The sequence below is a fragment of the Aspergillus fijiensis genome, assembly GCF_003184825.1.
Source record: "Aspergillus fijiensis CBS 313.89 unplaced genomic scaffold BO72scaffold_23, whole genome shotgun sequence".
NCBI lineage: Eukaryota > Fungi > Ascomycota > Eurotiomycetes > Eurotiales > Aspergillaceae > Aspergillus > Aspergillus fijiensis.
The window spans coordinates 409,851-428,755 of record NW_024468999.1 but is presented as its reverse complement, the minus strand read 5'-3'; the positions used below and the strand labels follow the sequence as shown (position 1 = coordinate 428,755).

Here is an 18,905-nt window from a genome sequence, read left to right as displayed (position 1 = left end):
CCCAAGACCTACCACACAGCAAACCCAAACCCGAAACCGACACCGACACCTTCTCCACAAGCATCTCCACCAGCAGCTCAAGGTCATCCTCTCCGACCCCGTCCACGAAACACCTGAATGCAGAGTATGAGGCGTACTGCCGGGCGTTTTCGTCGGGGTTGACGGCCGAGAGCTACGCCTACACTAATGGATCTGCCCCGGTGAGGTATGGAGACAGTCGAGGGGATCAGGATCAGGATCAGCATTACCTCAATGCAGAAGCTGCTGCTGCTGCTGCTGCTGCTGCTGCTGCTGCACGCGCAGCAAAAGCAAATCCAGGCCTAGAGCCCACCACAACCGCAACCACAACCACAACCAGCACGGAGAAACAAACCCACCTCCACGCGCGAACAGGGTCACCGGGCAGAAATGCGGACGCAGACACGAACACGGAGACTGCATACGAAAATGCAAACGCAAACGCAAACGCAAACGCAAAAGCAGCCCAGATCCCAATCCCTGCTTACAGCAACAGCCACCACCAACCAAACGGGGAAGTTGCAGCAGCAGCAGCGCAGCCCACCCGCTCCACCACAACCACAACCAGAACCAGAAGAAAACGACCATGGCGAATCGACGAGATCCGTCGACCGGAGGACGTGCGGATGTTGTCGGGGGGGTATCAGCACCATCACCATCACCATCACCACCACCACCACCACCACCAAAACCAAGACCACGACCAAGACCCCCGGGCTCATCACCCGCAGGATCGACACGATCGTCAGGACTATAGGGATAGGGATAGCGATAGCGATAGCGATGCTGAGCCCGAGGGAGAGCCCAAGGGAGTAGATCATCCTCCCCACGATACCACCACCACCGCCACCACCACCACCACCACTGCCACTACAACCACCACCAACATAACCCCGAAGAACCATAACCACACCGGTACCCACATCAATAATGCCGATCAAAGAAAAGACATAGAAATGTCCTACAGCCACAACAACAACCACAACAACAGCTACCAAAACCCAGATACCAACAACGAAACGAATACCCTCAGTGCCAGCCCTCGCCCTCATATCACCACCGCAACTACCACCGCTACTAATACAAACATCACTAACGAAACCACCACCACCACCACCACCACAAAACCAACCCCAGAAGAACCCCTAGAACCAGCAGCACCCATCTTCCCCCCCACAACAATCCACCCAACCAACCCGACCACTCAAACCCAGGAAATCCTGCACTGGCTACGACACCGCTCCTCCCTCGACTCCCTCGACAGACAAGGCCAAGGCTTCGAGCAGCATCGCTACCTCCACGAAGGAGTCGACACAGACACCGACGCAGACACCGACGCAGATACACACACACATGCAGAGACACATGCTGCCGCTGCCCCTACCGCTGCCCCTGCCCACTGGCACCTCCATCCCCCCCGCCTCTCCCCGCCGCTCCGAGTCCTCACCCCGGCACGATATGAACAGCTCCGCAAACACACTATACAAAAACAACCACCCCGAAAACATTGGTGGGGGGCGGTGCAGAGCTATTGGGCGCGAATGCGGCCACGAAGCGAGGCGGCCAGGCGGGAGGCGAAGAGGGAAAAGCAGGAGGCCGACTGGTAAGAGACAGGAAAAAACCTACGGTGCAATTTTGGCCTTACAACCTCTGGCGTTGTCGTTGTGTGTCACCCGCACGGCAAACAAGAAAAAAAAACAAAAAAAAAGTCCAATCCAGTCGGGAATGAAATCGCCGGGTGTGGATGGCTTTTTTGCCTGCTGCTTTTTCCTGTGCAACCACACTTACACGTCCAATGGGATCCCCTGGAGAGGGGCATTGTAGAACAAAAAGAGTCACAAGAAAGAAAGCGGAGAACAGGGGTATCCTGAGTATTCTATTACATACAGCCTAGGCCAATACAACAATAATGAAAATTCCTCTTCGGGACATCATACGACAAAGGAAATAGGGTCATCCTCCCCCGAGCCCAGAGTCTTCTCTCCCCGTTCACGAGGATCCTTCCTCAATCCCTTGCTCGTCCGAGCTGCTGCTCGAGCCGTTCGCCTTCTCGGGTTGCGGTGTCGTCGACTGGCTCGGAGGGTTGGGCGTCGCCCGACGAGACAACTCGGCCAATTCGCCAAGGATTCTGAGACAAGTCTGGTCAGCAGGTGCATCGGCCAAGTATGGGAAGAAAATCTTACCGTCGGTGCTCGTCATACCAATCATCATTAGTGGTACGGATGTGTTTAAGCTGCTCTTGGATGCTGGCCATCTATACATGCCAAAAAAACCAATCAGTCACTCCATGTCGGTACATACATTGGGAACGGGCGTAGTCATGTGAAAGGGTGGAAATGGGGCAGTCCCGTAGGAGAGGGTGATGACGACAAACGGGGAGATCCCACCGTTCCCTGAATAGATGAACCAAGGTCCTCACCTTCGACTGCGGTGGAACCACCGTCTTCTCTGGCAAGGGTCTCTCCAGCCCACCGGCTGCCGTCCAGGCCAACCGACGAGCCCTTGGCACTGTCCCTCTCGGCCTTCAGCGCCGCCACTTCCGCCTCCAATTCCCGCGTGCGCTTGCGGCTGGCCGAGATCATCGAGTCGACTTCTCCCAGCTGGTTGAGGAGCGACATGTTCTTGTCAATCTGGCTGTTCAGGTCTCGTTCACCTTGAAGGACGCGTTCTTCCATGCTCCGGTTCTGCGAGCGGAACTGCTCGAGCTCGCCCGTCAGAGTCTCGTGCTGGCTTTTGAGTTGCGACAGTTCGTAGTTGGATGCGGCGAGCTGTTGCAGGACCGCCTCCAGCTCCGTCCTTGCGCTCTGCGAAGCAACCAAGGTCTTCTCGAGCTCTTCGGCCCGCGCCGACACGGCTTGGTGCTTCTCTTCCAACTCGTGTTTCTCGGCCTCGACCTTGGAAAGATCGGCGCTGTGCTTGCTAGCGAGCTCACCACTCACCGCAGCAGACCGCTCGGCCTCCGTCAGTTGGTTCTGAAGGTCGGCAATGGTCAGCTTCAGGCTCTCCAGAAGAGAGGCGTCTTGGGCAGCAGCTTGAGCCTCCACGAGCTGAGCGTGAACTTCCGCCAGGGTCGCGTCGTGCGCATTCTGTAGCTCTTCAATCTTAGCCCGGTTCGTGGACTCGAGGTCAGCACGGAGGTTGGAAAGCTTCTCCTCCTGGATCGTCAGGAGCTGCTCAATCGCCTTGCTATGCTCTGCATCCGATTCAGCAGCCTTGGAGGCCTGGCTGGCCTGCAGCTCGGCCTGGAGTTCTTTGTGGGTTTCCTCGTGCTGCTTCTGGAGCTCCGCGATTTCCTGGGCGCGAACCTCAGCCTGGGAGGTGATCTCGTTGGCATGGCGCTGAAGGGCCGTGTTGAGCTCGGCCTGGAGAGCTTCCATCTGCTGGGCGTGTCTGAATTCCAGGTCACGCAGAAGAGCCACGGATTCCTCATATTTGGCTTGGAGCTCACCGAGTGCCTGCTCCTGGTTTCCAGAAACGTCCGTCCGAGCCTTTTCAAGTTCGACAGCATGTTTAGCTCGGATAGATTCGAGGGTCTGCGCATGTTGTTCGGCAACAGCAGCGGCCTCTTTGGCCTTATCTTCCAGCTCTTTGCCGGCAGCGATAGCAGCTTCCTCCAAAGACTTCAACTGGCTCTGCTGCTGGGCATCCTTAGCCTTGGTCTTGTCCTCGAAAGCGTCCAGGCTCTGCTGAAGGGCCTCAGCCTGTCCCTGCTTGGTTTGAATCGCATCCTGGAGGGACTTGATCTCACCCTGGCCGGTGGACAGCTGCGATTCGAGGGCACCGACCTTCTCCTTGAGAGACTCGATTTCCTGGATCGCTAGGTCCTGAGCCGAGTTCGCACCATCATCCAAAGCCTGTCGGACCTCAGTGAGATTCTGCTCCGTGGCCTCCAACCGTTGCCGGAGGGCATTCAACTCAGCCTGATGCGCAGCATCGAGTTCGGCGAGCAATTCCTCGCGGTCCTCCTGCGCCGCTGCAGTGGAGGCTTCGTAGGCGGCTTCAGATGCCTGAAGTTTGTCCCGGAGCTCCTGAAGTTCCTGAGAGTGGGTGGTGCCGGCGGACTCGACCGCCTCCTTGGCAGCAGCAAGCTCTTGTGCATGGGCAGCAGCAGCAGAAGCGAGCGCTTCCTCGTGCTTCGCCTTCAGTTCAGCGATGGTGGCAGCATGAGAGGAGATGGTCTCCTCATGTTCAGATTGAACTTTAGCGACTGCAGCCTCGTGAACGGCTTCGAGCTCCTTGGCTTTCTCACCCATGTCGGTCTCCGTGGCGCTGCGCGCCTCAGAAAGTTCGGCCTGCACCTTCTCGAGTGCTTCTTGATGCTCGAGTTGGAGCTTGGCGACTGCGGCCTCGTGAGCAGCAGTGAGCTCTTTCGTTCTCTCGCTCAAGCTAGTCTCGGTGTCGTTGCGCGCCTGCTGAAGCTCGGCCTGGACCTTATCGAGGGTCTCTTGATGCTCAGACTTAAGCCTAGCAACCGCAGTCTCGTGTGCGATCTCGAGCTCCTTAACCTTTTCTCCCAGGCCGGACTCGGTGTCATTCCGTGCTTGATCAAGCTCAGCCTGCACCTTCAGAAGAGTTTCTTGATGTTCGGACTGGAGCTTGGCGATCGTAGCCTCGTGGGCAGCCTCAAGCTCCTTGGACTTTTCGCCCAAGCCGGCCTCGGCTTCCTCGCGTGCCTTCTGGAGTTCGGCCCGCACCTCTTTGAGAGTTTCTTCATGCTCGAGCTGGAGCTGGTTGATGACGGCCTGGTGTTGAGCTTCAAGCTCTTTGGCCTTCTCCCCCAAGCCGATCTCGGTAGCGTCGCGTGCCTGCTGCAGCTCAACCTGCGTCTTTTCCAGAATCTCTTGATGCTCAGAGTGAAGTTTGGCAGTTGCGGCCTCGTGAGCTGCTTCAAGCTCCTTGATCTTTTCGGCTAGTGCAATCTCCACAGACTCGCGGGCTTGTTCAAGTTCACCCTGAGCTTTGGTGAGGGCTTCCTTCAGGTCGGCGATTTCTTGATCCTTCTCAGCCAGACGGGCAGCCGTCTCCTCGCCATTTTGGTCAGTGACAGATCCAGCTTCAGCCAGCTTGGTTTCGAGCGAAGCAACCTTGTCCTCCAGGGCAGTAATGGTTTGCTTGGCAGCCTCCTCAGCCGCCCGAGCCTCTTGTTGCTTGGCATGGTTTAGGCGATCCATCTCCATGTGCAAGGTTTCCACCACTTGGTCACGACCGTTCAATTCTCGCTGAAGATCATCAAGTTTGGTGGCCTTGGCTTCCAAGGCTTGGATGACCTCCGCGTATTGGCTCTTCTGCAACTCCAGCTCGGCCTTCAAGGTATCGAGTTGCTCGGCGTATCCAGCAGCCGCAGCCTTTTGCAATTCCAGCTCCTTCTCAATCGCTTCCAATTGAGCCTGATGAGTCTGCTTCAGTTCTTCCAAGGCACCAGCAGTCTCATCGTCTCCGGCGGCGGCAGCTTGCTGGGCCGCCTCCTCTAGATCTTTCAGAGACTTTTCCTCGAGCTCCTTGTGCTTGATCTCTGCTTCTTCGAGCTGGTCCCGCAGGGCCTGCAGCTGCTCCTCATGCGTGGCTGTCAACTTCTCGATCTCCGCCGTATGTTGTTCTCGGAGCGCTTTGGTGGCCTCGTCAAGATCCTGGGTGGCAGTCTCGTTCGGAGCCAACGATAATTCGGTCAATTTGATGTTGACCGTGTCCAGATCTGCCTTGAGTTTAGACACCGTGGCTTCACTCTCTGACAGCTGATTTTGCAGGGATTGGATTTTCTCCGCATCCTCTCCGGCACTCTTGGGAGCAGTGCTTAGACGCTTGGTCACAGTGGATGTGGCGGGCTTAGAGACCAAGGAAGAGGGACGGGTGGTTGGGCGTGCCGTGGTGGATGAGGAGGTGGTCGGGCGAGAGGTCGACGTAGCGGTGGGCGGCCTCGCGAGTGGCTTCACGGTGGACGCTGTACTGGGACGAGAGGTAGAAGCTCTCTTCTCGGCCGTGACAGAGCCCGCAATGCTGGAGCGTCGATCCAAGGTGGAAGTGGTGGACTTGACCGGGGCCCTAGTGGCCGGGGTACCTGCCAGCGACATGCGCTTGGCTGCACTAGAGATGCCTCGCTTCTCGTCTCCGGAACTAGCCACCGACCGGGACTTCTCGTCTGCGGAACTGACGGATGCGCGAGACCGGTGCAGGCTTGTGGTGGTGGAAGTGCCGAGGGGTTTGCGCACAGTGGTTGTACTGGTCGGCCGGGTGGGTGGCTTGTTCAGGGTGGTACCATTGGTCGTGGCGGTGCGCGAGGTCGAAGTTGTGGTCTTGGGAGGTCCCGAGACCGAGCTGGGCCGTTTCGTAGCGCTAGTCGTCCCCGAGAGCGGACGTCTAGTGGTTGTAGTGCTTGTTGGGCTCTTCTTGGCCGGTGATGCCTTGACATTTTCCTTGTCTCTGGAGGCCTCGGGGCTTGTCAGGGGTCCCTCGCTCCCGGAGAGGATGGTTGCCTCGACGGGAGTCGCGGGGGGCGCGATGTCGGCCTCAAGCTCAGCGGGAGCGACAGGGGCGACGGGATCCTCAGTGGAAGCCATGATGCGGTGTGGGAGGAGGTCGCGAGTCGTTGGTCAAAAGGGGGTGGGCACCACGAGCTTCTTAAAAGGGGAGGGAGAGAGAAAGTTCTCAAGTGGGGAGTCTAGCGAATTGACAGTGTCCACGTTAGCTCGGACAGCGAAGACAAAATAAATTGAGGGGGGGGGGGGGAAAGTAGAGTGAACAATGCTAAAAGGGACAATGCAGATGATACAGCTCCAGCTGCCAAAAGTGGAAAGAATAGTCTAGCCACAGTCGCCAGACAGCACCAGATCACCAAGGAAAATAAAGGCAAGAACGCAAGCCAGTGAGGTTGAATGTTTTCATTTCCCTCAATCCGGCGGAGGGAGCAGCGACGGGTAGCCGAGGCGGATCTCCTTTTTTTTTTAGCCCTCCAAACTCCGGGGGGAGGACCCAGGCGGAGGAGAACAGGCGAGACAAGCGCAATTTGCGCAACCAACCTAAGCGGACTTCTCTCAATGGCAAGGAGCCCTGCTCCGACAATTGACCGGAAAGAAATGATATGATAATGGAGGGGGAGGGAAAGGGAATGGTAGGAGGAGTTCGTGCTTCTGCCGCGGGCATGGCAGATCCAGAGGGGAGAATGTATGAGTTGAGTAGCTGGAACTGTACTTACCGAGAACTGGAAGTGGTGGGAAGTACCTAGTATCAACCACAAAGAGTACCAAAAGGTGGAACGAAGAGGCAGGTGAAAAGAGAAAAAAAAGAAGAAATAGATTATAGTATTACAAAAGTAAGTAAGTAAGTACAAGAGAAAAATAGACAGAGAGAGATGAAGGTGGAGTGATGAGAGGATTGTCAAAATGGAAGAGAGGGATGGGGAGAGGGAAAGAGAAGAGGAAGGGAGGGAGAGAGAGAGAGAGAAAGTGAAGTAGAAGAATAGGAGAGAAGAGGAGGGGAAGGAAGGAAGAAAGCTGTCTACCACACCACCACCTGTAGGTACTGCCAGTACAGTCAGTAACTTACTCAAGTACATACATTGGAAAGCTCCCCTCCTCAGCTTTTCCCCTCCAGCTCCCCCTCTCCCCCTCTCCCCCTCAGCTCAGCTCCCCCTTCCCCCTCCCCCTTCCCCCCAGAATGAGGCTCCCTCCCAATTAGAACCAAAAGCCAGTCTCCTCCCACCCTGCCAGGTGCACTATTTAAATGTTAGCACTGCACTGCAATGTATACCTTACCTCACAGCCAATCTCAGCTCGTCTCCAGAACAACATCGTGTCATTGAGTTTCTGACAATATCTACATTGAATTGAATTCTTTCACCTCCTCGGGTCAACTGTTTGTTGTGGATCAATCCCCCCTTTCTCCTTTCCCCGCTATCCAGAACAATGTGATCCATGGTTACATCCCAAGCCCGTGGTTGAAACTCAACACCACCACCACCACCACCAATGAGTTTAAAATTACCGCGAACCTGGGATGTTTGTCACCCACTCCCATTTGTTCCGACCCTCCTCCGTCGTCAACTCCTCTCCGATCTCCGACATGTACTTCTCATACATTTCCTGAGCTTTCTTGCGAAGATCAATGATCCCGCGCTTCGAGAGCCGCCGCCGAAAATCCCCCATGATCAACTTATACCGGTTGCTCGATTTCTCTCCAAGATCGTCTCGTCAGCCTCAATCTAGAATGTCCAATCAGGGTGGGAAAGCACTTACTGGGATAATCCTGCAGTCCCTGGCGAAGAGCATCCTCTTCGTCCTGCGTCCATGGGGTCAGGTTCCCCCGTGGCGGCCCTTTCTTTTTCGCGGGGGGGTTGTGTCGTGGCGCTTTCTTCACTAGGCCATAATTCATAGCCTGGACGAGCTTTTCGAGGGCGCGACGAAGGCCCGACTCAACGCAGCTCGGTTCGTCGCCCAAATAGCCAGAGATCGAGTCAACCCATTGAGCCCACTCGGCAAGCGTAGTCAGATGATCACGAAGGTTACCATACGCCTCGCTGAAGAGATTCTCGTGTATGTGGTAGATCTCATAGCAGAGGAACACAACCCGCGCCATAGGCGGGATTATCTCTCTGTAGAAGGCCCGCACCAGGGCCACACCCTGCTTCTTGTCGGCCCGGGTACTATCTGCCTTGCCCAGATTAAAAACCTTCTGGAGCAGCTTTTCGTGCTTCTCGTTGGCCTTCCTCAGGAGTCGACCGCAACGTGAGACTTCATTGTCAGAGGGCCCTTCGCCACCCTCGGAGCGTTCTACGAGGTTGTTGTAGAGCGCGATCATCGACCAGATCGGTTTTCGGATCGAGTCGAGCTCAGTAGTTCTGTATGACTGACTCAGTCGCGTCGATTTCCGACCTTGCCTGATGATAGCCTTCCAACTTTCCTTTTGGCCATCCGCCTCGGACGCTTTCACGAACCACGGGCTGTCCGCTAGGGAATCCGATTCCTCGTCCGAGCTCTGGCTGGAACTGCTATCTTCGTTGGATTCACTCTGCGGATGTTGATCAACTTCAGAATCAGTGCGTCCCGAATGTGGTGATCCAGGAGTCGGCTGTGCTATATCTGCCTGTGGGCGGGACGGGGGTGCTTGCACGGTTGGGGACGGGACAGCGGTCCGTCTCCGTTTTCTTGGGGTTGCAATTGGGGACGGTTCGGCCTCATCAGAATGCACGCCAGAGCCGCCCGAGTCATTGCGGCTATCACTTGAATCAGTGGGGCTGTGTGCATCGTCTGTGGATTCTTCACGGGTTTCATCAGGCATGTCTTGAATTGTTCGAGATTGATTGCGAGTCCGTAAATGGCGCGATAGATCTGCTCCACCTTGGTATCTTGTAGTAACCAACTTGCTTGATCGTCCCAGCGGTGGCTCTTTTCGACCTGAGGCTGATAATCCGACAACAAGGCTTCGCGAGTTGCTGGAAAGTGCTGCTTCTGTTGCTCGTGTTCTTCTTCGCTCTTGTTCGCCCAGAAACTTGGGACTGAGGCCCTTTTCCACTGGTATCGAAGCCTTTCCTCGTCGAGAAGTCTGACCCATAGTATCTGAGTTGTCATCGCCCGATGCTTCAATTGACAAGCTTTCCATTTCTTCATCATTATCGCTTCCAGCCTGAGAAAATGGACTTGTGGATTGGCGCTGGCTACTGTCCGATGCTTCGGAGGCATGCTCTTGCTCATCGCCAGAAAGATCCATGTCTTCGGCTAGATGTGAGTGAGCACTACTCGGCGTCGCCAGTCCTTTCACTGATTGTAGCTGCGACCCTTCGTCATCTGCCACGGACGACGAACGGGAAGTATGCTGTGCAGGTCCAAGCTCTTGATCATTATCGGAGAAAAGATTCAACTGAGGTGGATCGTCTTCCATGGATCCCGCCTCTTGGAAATCAATCATCTCTGTGTCATCGTCGGACCTATGGGCTTCCTCGTCGCCAATGTCTGCAAGAACATTCGCATCTTCATCTTCCTCAGCATTGTCGTAAGCATCCTCACTTCCTTCCCCGCTATCGCCTTCCGCATCCCCGCCATTCCGTTGCCCTTTCCTCCCGGACGCAAGCACTCCGCTGCCATATTCGGGCACTGAAGTGCCTCGCAGTCGATTTTTCCACGATAATTGCGCGGTGGGGAGTTTCGCTGGGAGTCGGCGTCGGGGCTCCGACGCCGGGGCCAATTCAGGGGATCGCGGAATCTCCCACAGGTCCTCATGAGACGGTCGGATCTGTGCTAGAGTGATGCGACGTGAGCGGCGTGTAGGAGTATTCGGAGAGTTGATGTTTGATTTGGAGAGAAAGGTCTTGTGCATCACGGTGTTCAAAAAATCGACCGACTGCGTGGTGGAGTCACGCTTCCTTCGTCGCGACGCGGCGGATTGCGGAGATCTTGCCATGTTGAACGCCCATAGGGTTTGAACCTCAACGGTACAAGCAGATGCATTTCCTTCATAGCATTATGACTTGAAAATGAGGGGGGAAAACGAAAGTCAGCGTGAAATTTGCGGGGGTTGAATCGGGGGGGGGGGGGGGGGTGACTGACAGCTGAAGCTGCCTGCGGCTGCGGCTGCGGCATGTCGGACCAAAACAATCGATAACACACTAATCTACTACTAGTCCATCCAAGCGTCATCGACCGTTATCGATAAGTCGGCAGAGCAAACAACAGCAACTCCGCTGCCCGTCCGTCCCACCACAACCACGACTTTCACGAGGGCAACGCAACCTGTTGGCGCAGCCCCAAAATTTGATCTATCAAATTAGACAATTAGACCGCCTGATCGCTGAGACTCATTCATTACTCGGACAAAGAAAACAGTTTCACCAATTTCCAAGATGGCTGCAAACGGGCTGGTCCGTGTCTTGCCTGTCATTGACCCCTCGGCGGGACACAGCTTCAGGGAGCCCATCAAACGCATCCACGAGCACCAGGATGTGTCGGAGTTCTTGTGCTCCAAAGGCTATGTGGACATTATGACCTTCCTGCTGCAGCTCAACCGGTCCATGTTCCCTGCCAAATTGCCAGATGGGCGTGTCCAGACCTGGCCGGTGGGATCGGATGCGGTCGAGTACTCCGCCCCCGTCCGTCAACTACAACAACTACTATCCAAGCTCGAAGCGATCCTGGAAGAAGCACCACCCGATAAGGGGCCCCGCAGGTTCGGGAATATTAGCTTCCGCCGGTGGTATGAGATTGTGGAGAGCCGCGTCTCAAGCCTACTGGAAGAGTGCCTGCCCGCAGACCTTCTGAAGACTAAATCGTCCGACTTCGACGGCCCGACAGCAGAGGTGGAGCTGAAAGCCTATTTCCTGGGTAGCTGGGGAAGCCCCCAACGCCTGGATTACGGCACGGGTCATGAGCTGAGCTTTCTGGCCTTCTTGGGCGCCTTATGGAAACTAAACGGGTTTCCTCGGAACACCCCAGGGGTGGAGGAACGAGCTATCGTTTTGGGCGTGATCCAACCGTGAGTTCCATGTCCAATCAACGATCGATATCCTACTAAACCTGAATGAGTTACCTGGAACTTGTCCGCATCATCATCAAGAGCTACACCCTGGAGCCGGCCGGGTCTCACGGCGTGTGGGGATTAGACGATCATTCGTTCATTCCCTACATCTTCGGCTCGGCGCAGTACGCCCCGGCGCTTTCGCAAACGGACCAAGTACCTGAGGAGGGCTCCCTGCCTGATGCACCTGACCCCAACGGTGTCGCGAAGGCGGCCGTCGTGGAACGGGAGCGACAAACAAACCTGTATTTCTCTGCTATTGGGTTCATCTACGATGTGAAGAAGGGGCCGTTCTGGGAACATAGCCCGATGCTCTACGATATTTCAGGCATCCGCACTGGCTGGGCCAAGATCAACAAGGTACTTTGGCGTCAGACCGAGCAAAATCATTGGCAACTGACAGCTGCTAGGGTATGATCAAGATGTACAACGCGGAAGTCCTGTCCAAGTTCCCCGTCGTCCAGCATTTCCCCTTTGGATCCTTGTTCAGCTGGGATCGCGACCCTAACGCGGTGCCCCCTCCGTCTACGGTGCATGCCGCTTCAGGGCCCCAGTCGCGACCCCAGGAACCTTCCACGCAGCATCCTGCACCGGGGACCACGGCGCCTTGGGCTACGGGCTCACAGACAAGCCCCGCGGGTGGTGGCACCGCTGCACCCTGGGCTGGAGGCCCAGCAAGAGCCCCGATTCTCCCTGATACCTCACGGTTACCCCCGGGACCCATGGCGCCTACCCGAGCGCCGTGGGCGAGTGCCCAGCAAAGGCCGGCTCCGGGTGGACCGGCAGCCCAGGAGGACATGCTCACGAAGGCCCCTTGGGCTAAGTAAGCAGGCCATCTTCAAAAGTTCTACTGTCTACCATATACCCTTAGCATCAAAGATGCCCATTCCTACATCACGAACTTCAGAGTAGGAGGAATGCAGCCATGCAGTCATAAAAATCAACATGATATCAACAGCCACCCAGGGTATCACGAACCACCAAAGTAACGCCAATGTAGAATATGCACAGTGTAGAATCAATCAGAATCCGACGCGTAATCCACCAGCCCAGCTGAAGCCAGCGGCGTGGTCTGTGCCGTTCTCACAGATTCACTGTCAGGCGTTGCACTGCTTTCTCTCGCCTCCTCCTCAGCAAGCCGAGTACTCGCAACAGTCCGCCGTCTCTTGCTCTCCGGGCGCCATTCACTCGAATCGCTACTGAGGAACGGATCCACAGCCGCGCGAGTATTACCCCTCAACTCACTGCGAAACAGGGCCTTGCGGGTCTCCAACGCATCCGCGACCATGCCCGTCGATCGAGACGGCTTCCCCGGCGCAAACAACGGCTTCCCCGGCGCAAACAACGGCTTCAGCCTGGTGGACATATCCTCCTGCCCGCCAAACTCCACCAAGCCAGCCCTAACGCGATCCTCCTCCGTCTCATCCACGACCTCAATCCCCAAACTCAACTTATCCCTCAGCAACTGCGTATCGGCCTCCTTCCTCTCCAACCCCTTCCTCACCTCCCGGAAACCCCTCCTCAACCGCCGCGAATTCTCATACGGATCCTCCCAATCCCTCGCCTGGCGCGCCTGCAACTCCAGGATCCTCTCCGTCTCCGCATCACCCCGTCTCTTATCCTCCACCTTCCCCTCCAACCTCGCAAACGGATCCACCTCATTGTTCCTCTGCCCATGCCCAGCACCCCCCACCAAAATCTCAGCGCCCCCTTCCCCCTGCCCCTGCCCCCCATCAGCGGCCCCCAAATCCCTCCTCCGGCCCCCTTCCACAACCACATACTCGGTATTCCGGGGATCGGTCCGGATCTCAATCCACCCGCCGCAGGCGGCATGCTTCATCCGGAAACTATACACGGGGGTGGAGTAGTACCGCCCCACGGGTTTCTTTTCGGCGTTGAACCGCACCCCCTGGCCGATCAGGGTCTCGTGCGGGCGGCACGTGGTGCACCAGACGGCGAAGGGCATCTCGAAGCGCACGGTGAGCGCGCCGGTCGTCTTGAGGTGGCGCGCGCGCGCCCCGAGCGGGTGTTTCTTGTGGAGCGCGTTGCCGGTCGTTGTGCCTTCCTGGTCCGGGGGGACGTATCTATCGCGGTGCGTCAGGAGTGAATATGGATAGGGAAAGGGGGGTTGGGGTGGGTTGAGGGGTGGGGAGGGTGAACGGGGGGGTTGAGGGGGGGATAGCGGAAGACGAACCGTCCCATGTCTGTAAGTTAGTGCGTTGTGGTTAGTGATTGCTGGTGATGATGGGCTGGTGTGGGGTGCGGGGGGACTTACTGAAGCCTTGCATCTTGGAGTAAAATTTTCCCTTGAGGGAGTCAAGGTTAGATGGTGAGTTGGAGAGGTGGAGATTGAATTCTACCGGGCCTGGTAGGCCGGCGCGATGAGGACGCGGGGGGGGGATTGTGGTGGGGGAAGGCGTTGATAAGGAAGTATAGAGTGGCCCAGTGGGAATGGTGTGTCGAGGCGACCTGATTTTCTGCCACCGCCTGGATTGAACAGTTTCGATGCCTGATTTTCTGGACCTGTTCATAGGCCGGTGCCTGAATTTCTCTCGCGAGGTCGCGGGCGTTCTGCCGGTCATGTGCCTAGCAAGGCGGTTGCAGGCGAGTCAAGTTATGCGGGTGTTGCTTAGTCGCCTTTAACTTATGTCTTGTAATGAATCTACTCATAGTTCCATCTATCATTCATGCGAAGACCTCTCACTCCTAATAGATTGATGCCAGTCCTGTTATTATCTGAGTGTGTTCTTGGTTTGTGGTTTGTGAGTTAGTCTGGGATAGCATTGGTATACTTTTCATCTCACGTAGATGATCTTCCCAAAGCGTGCAAAATGTAGGTCTATCAGGGTTATTTCCCTCTCGATCCTACGCATTATCCTTGAAAAGAGGAGTTTCCCCTCTGTACACTCAGCAATGCATGCATTGGAGATCCTGCGGAATACAGAAAGAGAAAGACATAAAAAGAGGTATGTCAATTCCCCTTACTGCTTCGCACAACAAAAGAACCGATCCCGAATCGAGTTTCATGGAGAGACTATCCGTATAGACGACGGGCTCCTCCAGCCTCACCTCTCACTGCCGCATACAAAAAACGGCCCACTCGCAGAAATGGTCACCGAACTGAGAGCGTTGGTCTTGGGACTAACCGTCTCCAAAGCATATGGCACTGCAGTCAATTCTGCAATCCAAAACAAGCAGGCAGTCTTCCATCCACTACTAGATATCCCCATGAACAATATATACACCAAAATACTTTCTTCTCTCGCCTGCGATGTGATGGCGAGTGACCTGGGATATCCCCAACTTTACATCTTAGGAAGATTGCCCGTCCGGTACATTACATCGGAATCGAGCGCACTGCGGCGAGCAACTTAGCCACTACACCATATCGGATCCTGTTGTTAATGACCTGATTACAAAAGAATGATGGACCATGACCCAGCGGTGAATGGCGCAAAGGCCGTGGAGGACCGCTGGTGTCGTAGAATTGACGCTCCTTCTGTATCACTGCTAGAAGGGTCAATTTCTCATGCGGCTCGCCCTGTACTCTGCCTTCCATTTCTTGTTGCATCATTCGTTATGGGTATAGGGCTGTGCATACCCAACTATACAGGCGAGGTCAGTCGGGCAGGACATGTAACAAAACCAAAAGTCTGGCGCTTCACAATGGCGTGTATAGTTCTCTAGCAATGAGAAGAGCAGGGGTCGAGCTTATGCTCTGGCTATAAGCCGTGCAGGCTTTGCAAAAGTAGTACAGTAGCCATTCACAAAGCGATTCATCTCACATAACAATGTTATTCATTCAATTTTATACACTACCCTAACCACTCACTGAGTACTAGATCCCATCCTCATGAGGATCATCACGTCTCCCTTTATCCCCCCCATTCAGATCCCACAGACTCCTGACCGTCACATCATGCACCCACTCCCCATCCGTCTCATCCGCCTGCACCACAAACCCCACGATCTTCTTCTGACCCGGCACCACCACAAACGAATTCTCCTCGAAATACCCCACCACCCCCTCCGGGTGCTCCAACCACGTATACAGCGCCACCCCGGCCGTCGCCTCGACCTCGAACTTCCCCGACTCCGCATCATACCCAACCCTCACCCGGGGATCAACCAGATCCAGGTCCTTCGGGAACGCGGGCGTGAACCATTGCTCATGGGTGAAGGTGACCTCCTCGTCGGTGTTCGGCAAGCACCCGGTGGCGGTCAGCTCCAGGGCCAGGATGGCATCCTCGTGCCGCGGCAGGGGCTGCTGCTTCATGTTCATCCGATACAGACGGGTGGAGTTGAGGGCGCCGACGTGGAAGGGAAGCGGCTGGGTGGGGAGGCCGCCGTTCGAGGCGATGGGCTTGCCCGACAGATCGCGCCAGGTAAGGGTGACGCTCCCCGAGGCCGCCGTCCACAGGTCCGAGGTGACGTAGATGTCCAGGGCGCCGGTGGTATAGTTCCAGAACGGCGAGACGATCACGGGCTTGTAGATGTCGCGCGCCACGTAGTGAAGGACCTTCCAGCGGCCGCCGTACTCGATCCCCGCCCACGAGGGCGCCTGCCAGATGTCCTCAAGCTGCCAGTACAGGGACCCCAGCTGGCGCTCTGGCCGCCCGCTGCCACGCCGGTAGAACTGAATCTGCGACTTGTAGAGGTCCGCCTGGAAGAGCTGGGTCGCGTGGCACCAAGCGCTGAAGTTGGCCAGGGGGTCGGACGGGATGTTGGGCGTCGGGTAGTAGGCCAGCACGCCCTGGGTCATCTCGCCCATGCCGAGCGAGGTGTTGTGGTAGTTGTCGGTCATGAGCCCGCCCGCGGGGTAATGGTGGTTGCGGAGCATGACGACGCTGCTGTTGAAGGTCAGGTCGGCCGGGTCCGTGAGCGCTTGCTGCCAGGTTTGCAGGCTGGGCATGCTGTGGAAGCCGAACTCGTTGGCGAACCGGCCCACAGGATAGGTGCCGTAGTCGAAGGCGATGCTCGCGTCGTAGTTGTAATGGTCCGTGTCGCCGTAGTATTCGCCCTCCGTGGTGTTGCTGTAGCGCTCAGCCATGGGGACGGGTGCGGAGAGGTCGATGTCCAGGTAGCCCTCGGTAGTGCTGCTGGGGGAGTAAGAGATGGACCGCGTGTTTTCGTAGACGAGCGGCAGGAAGAGACTGATGTATAGCTTTTCGTACTCGCCCACGTAAAAAGGGTACGACTCCGGATCGGCCGCCTCGACAAGCAGCAGCATCAGAGATTCGATCTCGTTGCCACCGGCCCATAGGGCCAGAGATGGGTGGTGGTTAACTCGTCGGACGTTGTAAACTACCTCCGCAGCGACGTTCTTCAAGAAAGCGTCGTCCGTAGGGTACAGCGCGTCGCTGAACTGGAATTCACTCCACAGAAGGATTCCCTTCTCGTCCGCCAGGTCGTAGATATAGTCGTGAAGGTATGCCCCGGAGGACCAGACGCGGAGCATGTTCTGGTTGCCCGCCACGACTGCATCGAACAACCGAGTCATCGTGTCCTCGGTAACCCGAGTCCAGAAGCAGTCCGGTGGAATCAGGTTTGATCCTTTGGCATAGAACTCATGTCCATTGACTTCAAAGTGCCAGTTCGCCCCAGGAGCGATCCCTTGCGCCAGCTGAGCGTCGGTGATATTGCGCTGATTGAGGAAGATCGTGCGGAAACCAGTTCGCTTCGTGACTTCAGCGATGGAGTGATTTCCCCCATCGGTAACCGAAATGGTCACATTATAGAGATTCTGCTCACCCAGGCCTTGCGGCCACCATAATTTCGGGTCAACTCCCTCCAGAACCGTGACACCCGTGACCGAGCCCTCGGTAACAGTGATGTTGGTCAGTGGCCGTGAAGCAAGAATCTCCCCAGACTGTAGATCTTTCACCTCAATCGCCATAGACGGGCTCTCTGGCAGAGAGCCCAAATAGTCCAGACTAGCATTCACCACCCACGGCTGGGTCTGGTCAGGCGGGAGGTAGTTGATCTGTCCCAGCCGGTAGATATCTAGGTCCGTGTTGCGGACATACACCGGTGCCGCCTGTTTCAACTGAACCACGTATCCAGGCTTCCAGGGTCCAGCCGGCGCAAATGCCGGACCCCAGTCCCAGCCAAAGTCCGACTGTTCCTTGCGCATGAACCACCGGTTAGGATACTCATAGGTGATCTGGACTCCCTCGGGCCATGCTAAACTATCATTAGCCTCTCATCCCCCATCAAAACAATCTTCAGGAGAAATGAAAGGCACTAACTCGGCGAACTCGGGTCCTGTGCAATGGCATCCACAATATTTGGCGCACTGCCAAACTGAATACTCAAAGTTGGCTCCTCAGAACAATCTCTAAGAATGGAAGAGACATCGAACATGTACTGTCGAAACTGGTTATCCGTCGCCCCGACGAGCTGCCCGCAGAACGAGATCGAGGTGAACGTGTCCAGCCCGTCGAACACCAGCCACGTGGAATCATAGTCCTCTCCTCTATAGTAATCAAAGGTTCAGATTAGCCAGCTCAAATTCCTTCTCACACAAAACAGACCCAAATCTCTATCACCAAGGTAACAGGAGCGAATCACTTACAAGCCTTCGATTTTCCCACTGGTGTACGTCCAATTGGCATCCGCAATCCACCTCAGATTGAAGTCATTTAAATCATTATACCTGTGCAGAGCCTTGTTAGAAAAGACCGCCGAACGACATGCAGTACCCTCTCGAAAATTAGGGGATCATCGGAGCAGGGTGCAGGTCAACACTTACGGTTCATCTGTAAACATTCAACACAGTCAGCAAATCTCAGCCCGGAAACCAGTTGGCAAATAAGAGAAACCATGATCTCACCAATTATTCCCTCCCGCAAGAGATCCATATGTACCTGAGACGGAAACTGGGCCGGCACCGTACGATTCAACGCGGCACTGCTGAGTGTCCATTGTTCAGCACCCAGGTCACGGACATATTGGCTTTTGCTCGCTGAGGGCAAGAATAATACGCCTAGCAGCGTGATGGCTGTTGTGGGAAGCGCACGCATGGTTGTTCTTTTGCTTCAGCAGGGAAAAGAGGGAGCTTGTAGATGATGGTTGTTTCTTGATCCACGCTCCACTTGCGGGCAAGAAGAGGGGGTTTTATCTCATGTCACGACGACAACCAGGAAGAATCGGAGTTCAGCCGAGACAATAATGAGTGACGTCTTGCCATCCTGCAGCAAGGGTCCAAGTCTGAGCGACTAGACTATATAAGTCAAAGTGACGGAGCCAAGGGAGGGGGAAGCTGGTTGTACGGAATGTCCGGACGGCAATCGGACAGGCCACATTTGTGCTCTGGTATGCGGTGCTGGATATTTGGTTACTCGGGTCTCCGCTTGGCGATTTGGAAGCTTCATCAGGCCATTGAGGCA

At 55.9% G+C, this 18,905-nt stretch overlaps 6 protein-coding genes across 6 annotated transcripts; 2 read left to right on the top strand and 4 right to left on the bottom strand.

Moving 5' to 3' along the window:
- Positions 1 to 588: 588 nt before the first annotated feature.
- Positions 589 to 798, top strand: BO72DRAFT_448091 (uncharacterized protein). The gene has a single exon (XM_040944707.1). It carries the CDS (start codon positions 605 to 607, stop codon positions 773 to 775), a length of 171 nt encoding a protein of 56 aa, XP_040801349.1. The 5' UTR covers positions 589 to 604; the 3' UTR covers positions 776 to 798.
- Positions 799 to 1,878: 1,080 nt separating this feature from the next.
- BO72DRAFT_486119 (M protein repeat protein) lies at positions 1,879 to 6,572 on the bottom strand (the record flags this gene model as incomplete). Its single annotated transcript, XM_040947931.1, has 3 exons — positions 1,879 to 2,146; positions 2,202 to 2,272; positions 2,406 to 6,572. The coding sequence occupies 3 exons, from the start codon at positions 6,570 to 6,572 to the stop codon at positions 2,008 to 2,010; spliced, it is 4,377 nt and encodes a 1,458-aa protein (XP_040801348.1). The 3' UTR covers positions 1,879 to 2,007.
- Positions 6,573 to 7,655: 1,083 nt separating this feature from the next.
- On the bottom strand, positions 7,656 to 10,666 carry BO72DRAFT_109364 (uncharacterized protein). The gene is made up of 3 exons (XM_040938934.1): positions 10,554 to 10,666; positions 8,247 to 10,473; positions 7,656 to 8,185 (listed from the first exon to the last, which is right to left on the bottom strand). The coding sequence occupies exons 2-3, from the start codon at positions 10,405 to 10,407 to the stop codon at positions 7,992 to 7,994; spliced, it is 2,355 nt and encodes a 784-aa protein (XP_040801347.1). The 5' UTR covers positions 10,408 to 10,473; positions 10,554 to 10,666; the 3' UTR covers positions 7,656 to 7,991.
- A 79-nt stretch (positions 10,667 to 10,745) lies between these two features.
- Positions 10,746 to 12,440, top strand: BO72DRAFT_109358 (phosphotyrosyl phosphatase activator). The gene is made up of 3 exons (XM_040938933.1): positions 10,746 to 11,475; positions 11,526 to 11,877; positions 11,928 to 12,440. The coding sequence occupies exons 1-3, from the start codon at positions 10,847 to 10,849 to the stop codon at positions 12,342 to 12,344; spliced, it is 1,398 nt and encodes a 465-aa protein (XP_040801346.1). The 5' UTR covers positions 10,746 to 10,846; the 3' UTR covers positions 12,345 to 12,440.
- Positions 12,438 to 13,930, bottom strand: BO72DRAFT_477482 (Saf4/Yju2 family protein). Its single transcript, XM_040947449.1, has 3 exons — positions 13,793 to 13,930; positions 13,712 to 13,721; positions 12,438 to 13,601 (listed from the first exon to the last, which is right to left on the bottom strand). Exons 1-3 carry the CDS (start codon positions 13,803 to 13,805, stop codon positions 12,536 to 12,538), a joined length of 1,089 nt encoding a protein of 362 aa, XP_040801345.1. The 5' UTR covers positions 13,806 to 13,930; the 3' UTR covers positions 12,438 to 12,535.
- Positions 13,931 to 15,292: 1,362 nt separating this feature from the next.
- Positions 15,293 to 18,636, bottom strand: BO72DRAFT_109257 (beta-mannosidase mndA). Its single transcript, XM_040938932.1, has 4 exons — positions 18,345 to 18,636; positions 18,092 to 18,174; positions 17,766 to 17,992; positions 15,293 to 17,700 (listed from the first exon to the last, which is right to left on the bottom strand). The coding sequence occupies exons 1-4, from the start codon at positions 18,537 to 18,539 to the stop codon at positions 15,356 to 15,358; spliced, it is 2,850 nt and encodes a 949-aa protein (XP_040801344.1). The 5' UTR covers positions 18,540 to 18,636; the 3' UTR covers positions 15,293 to 15,355.
- Positions 18,637 to 18,905: the final 269 nt, after the last annotated feature.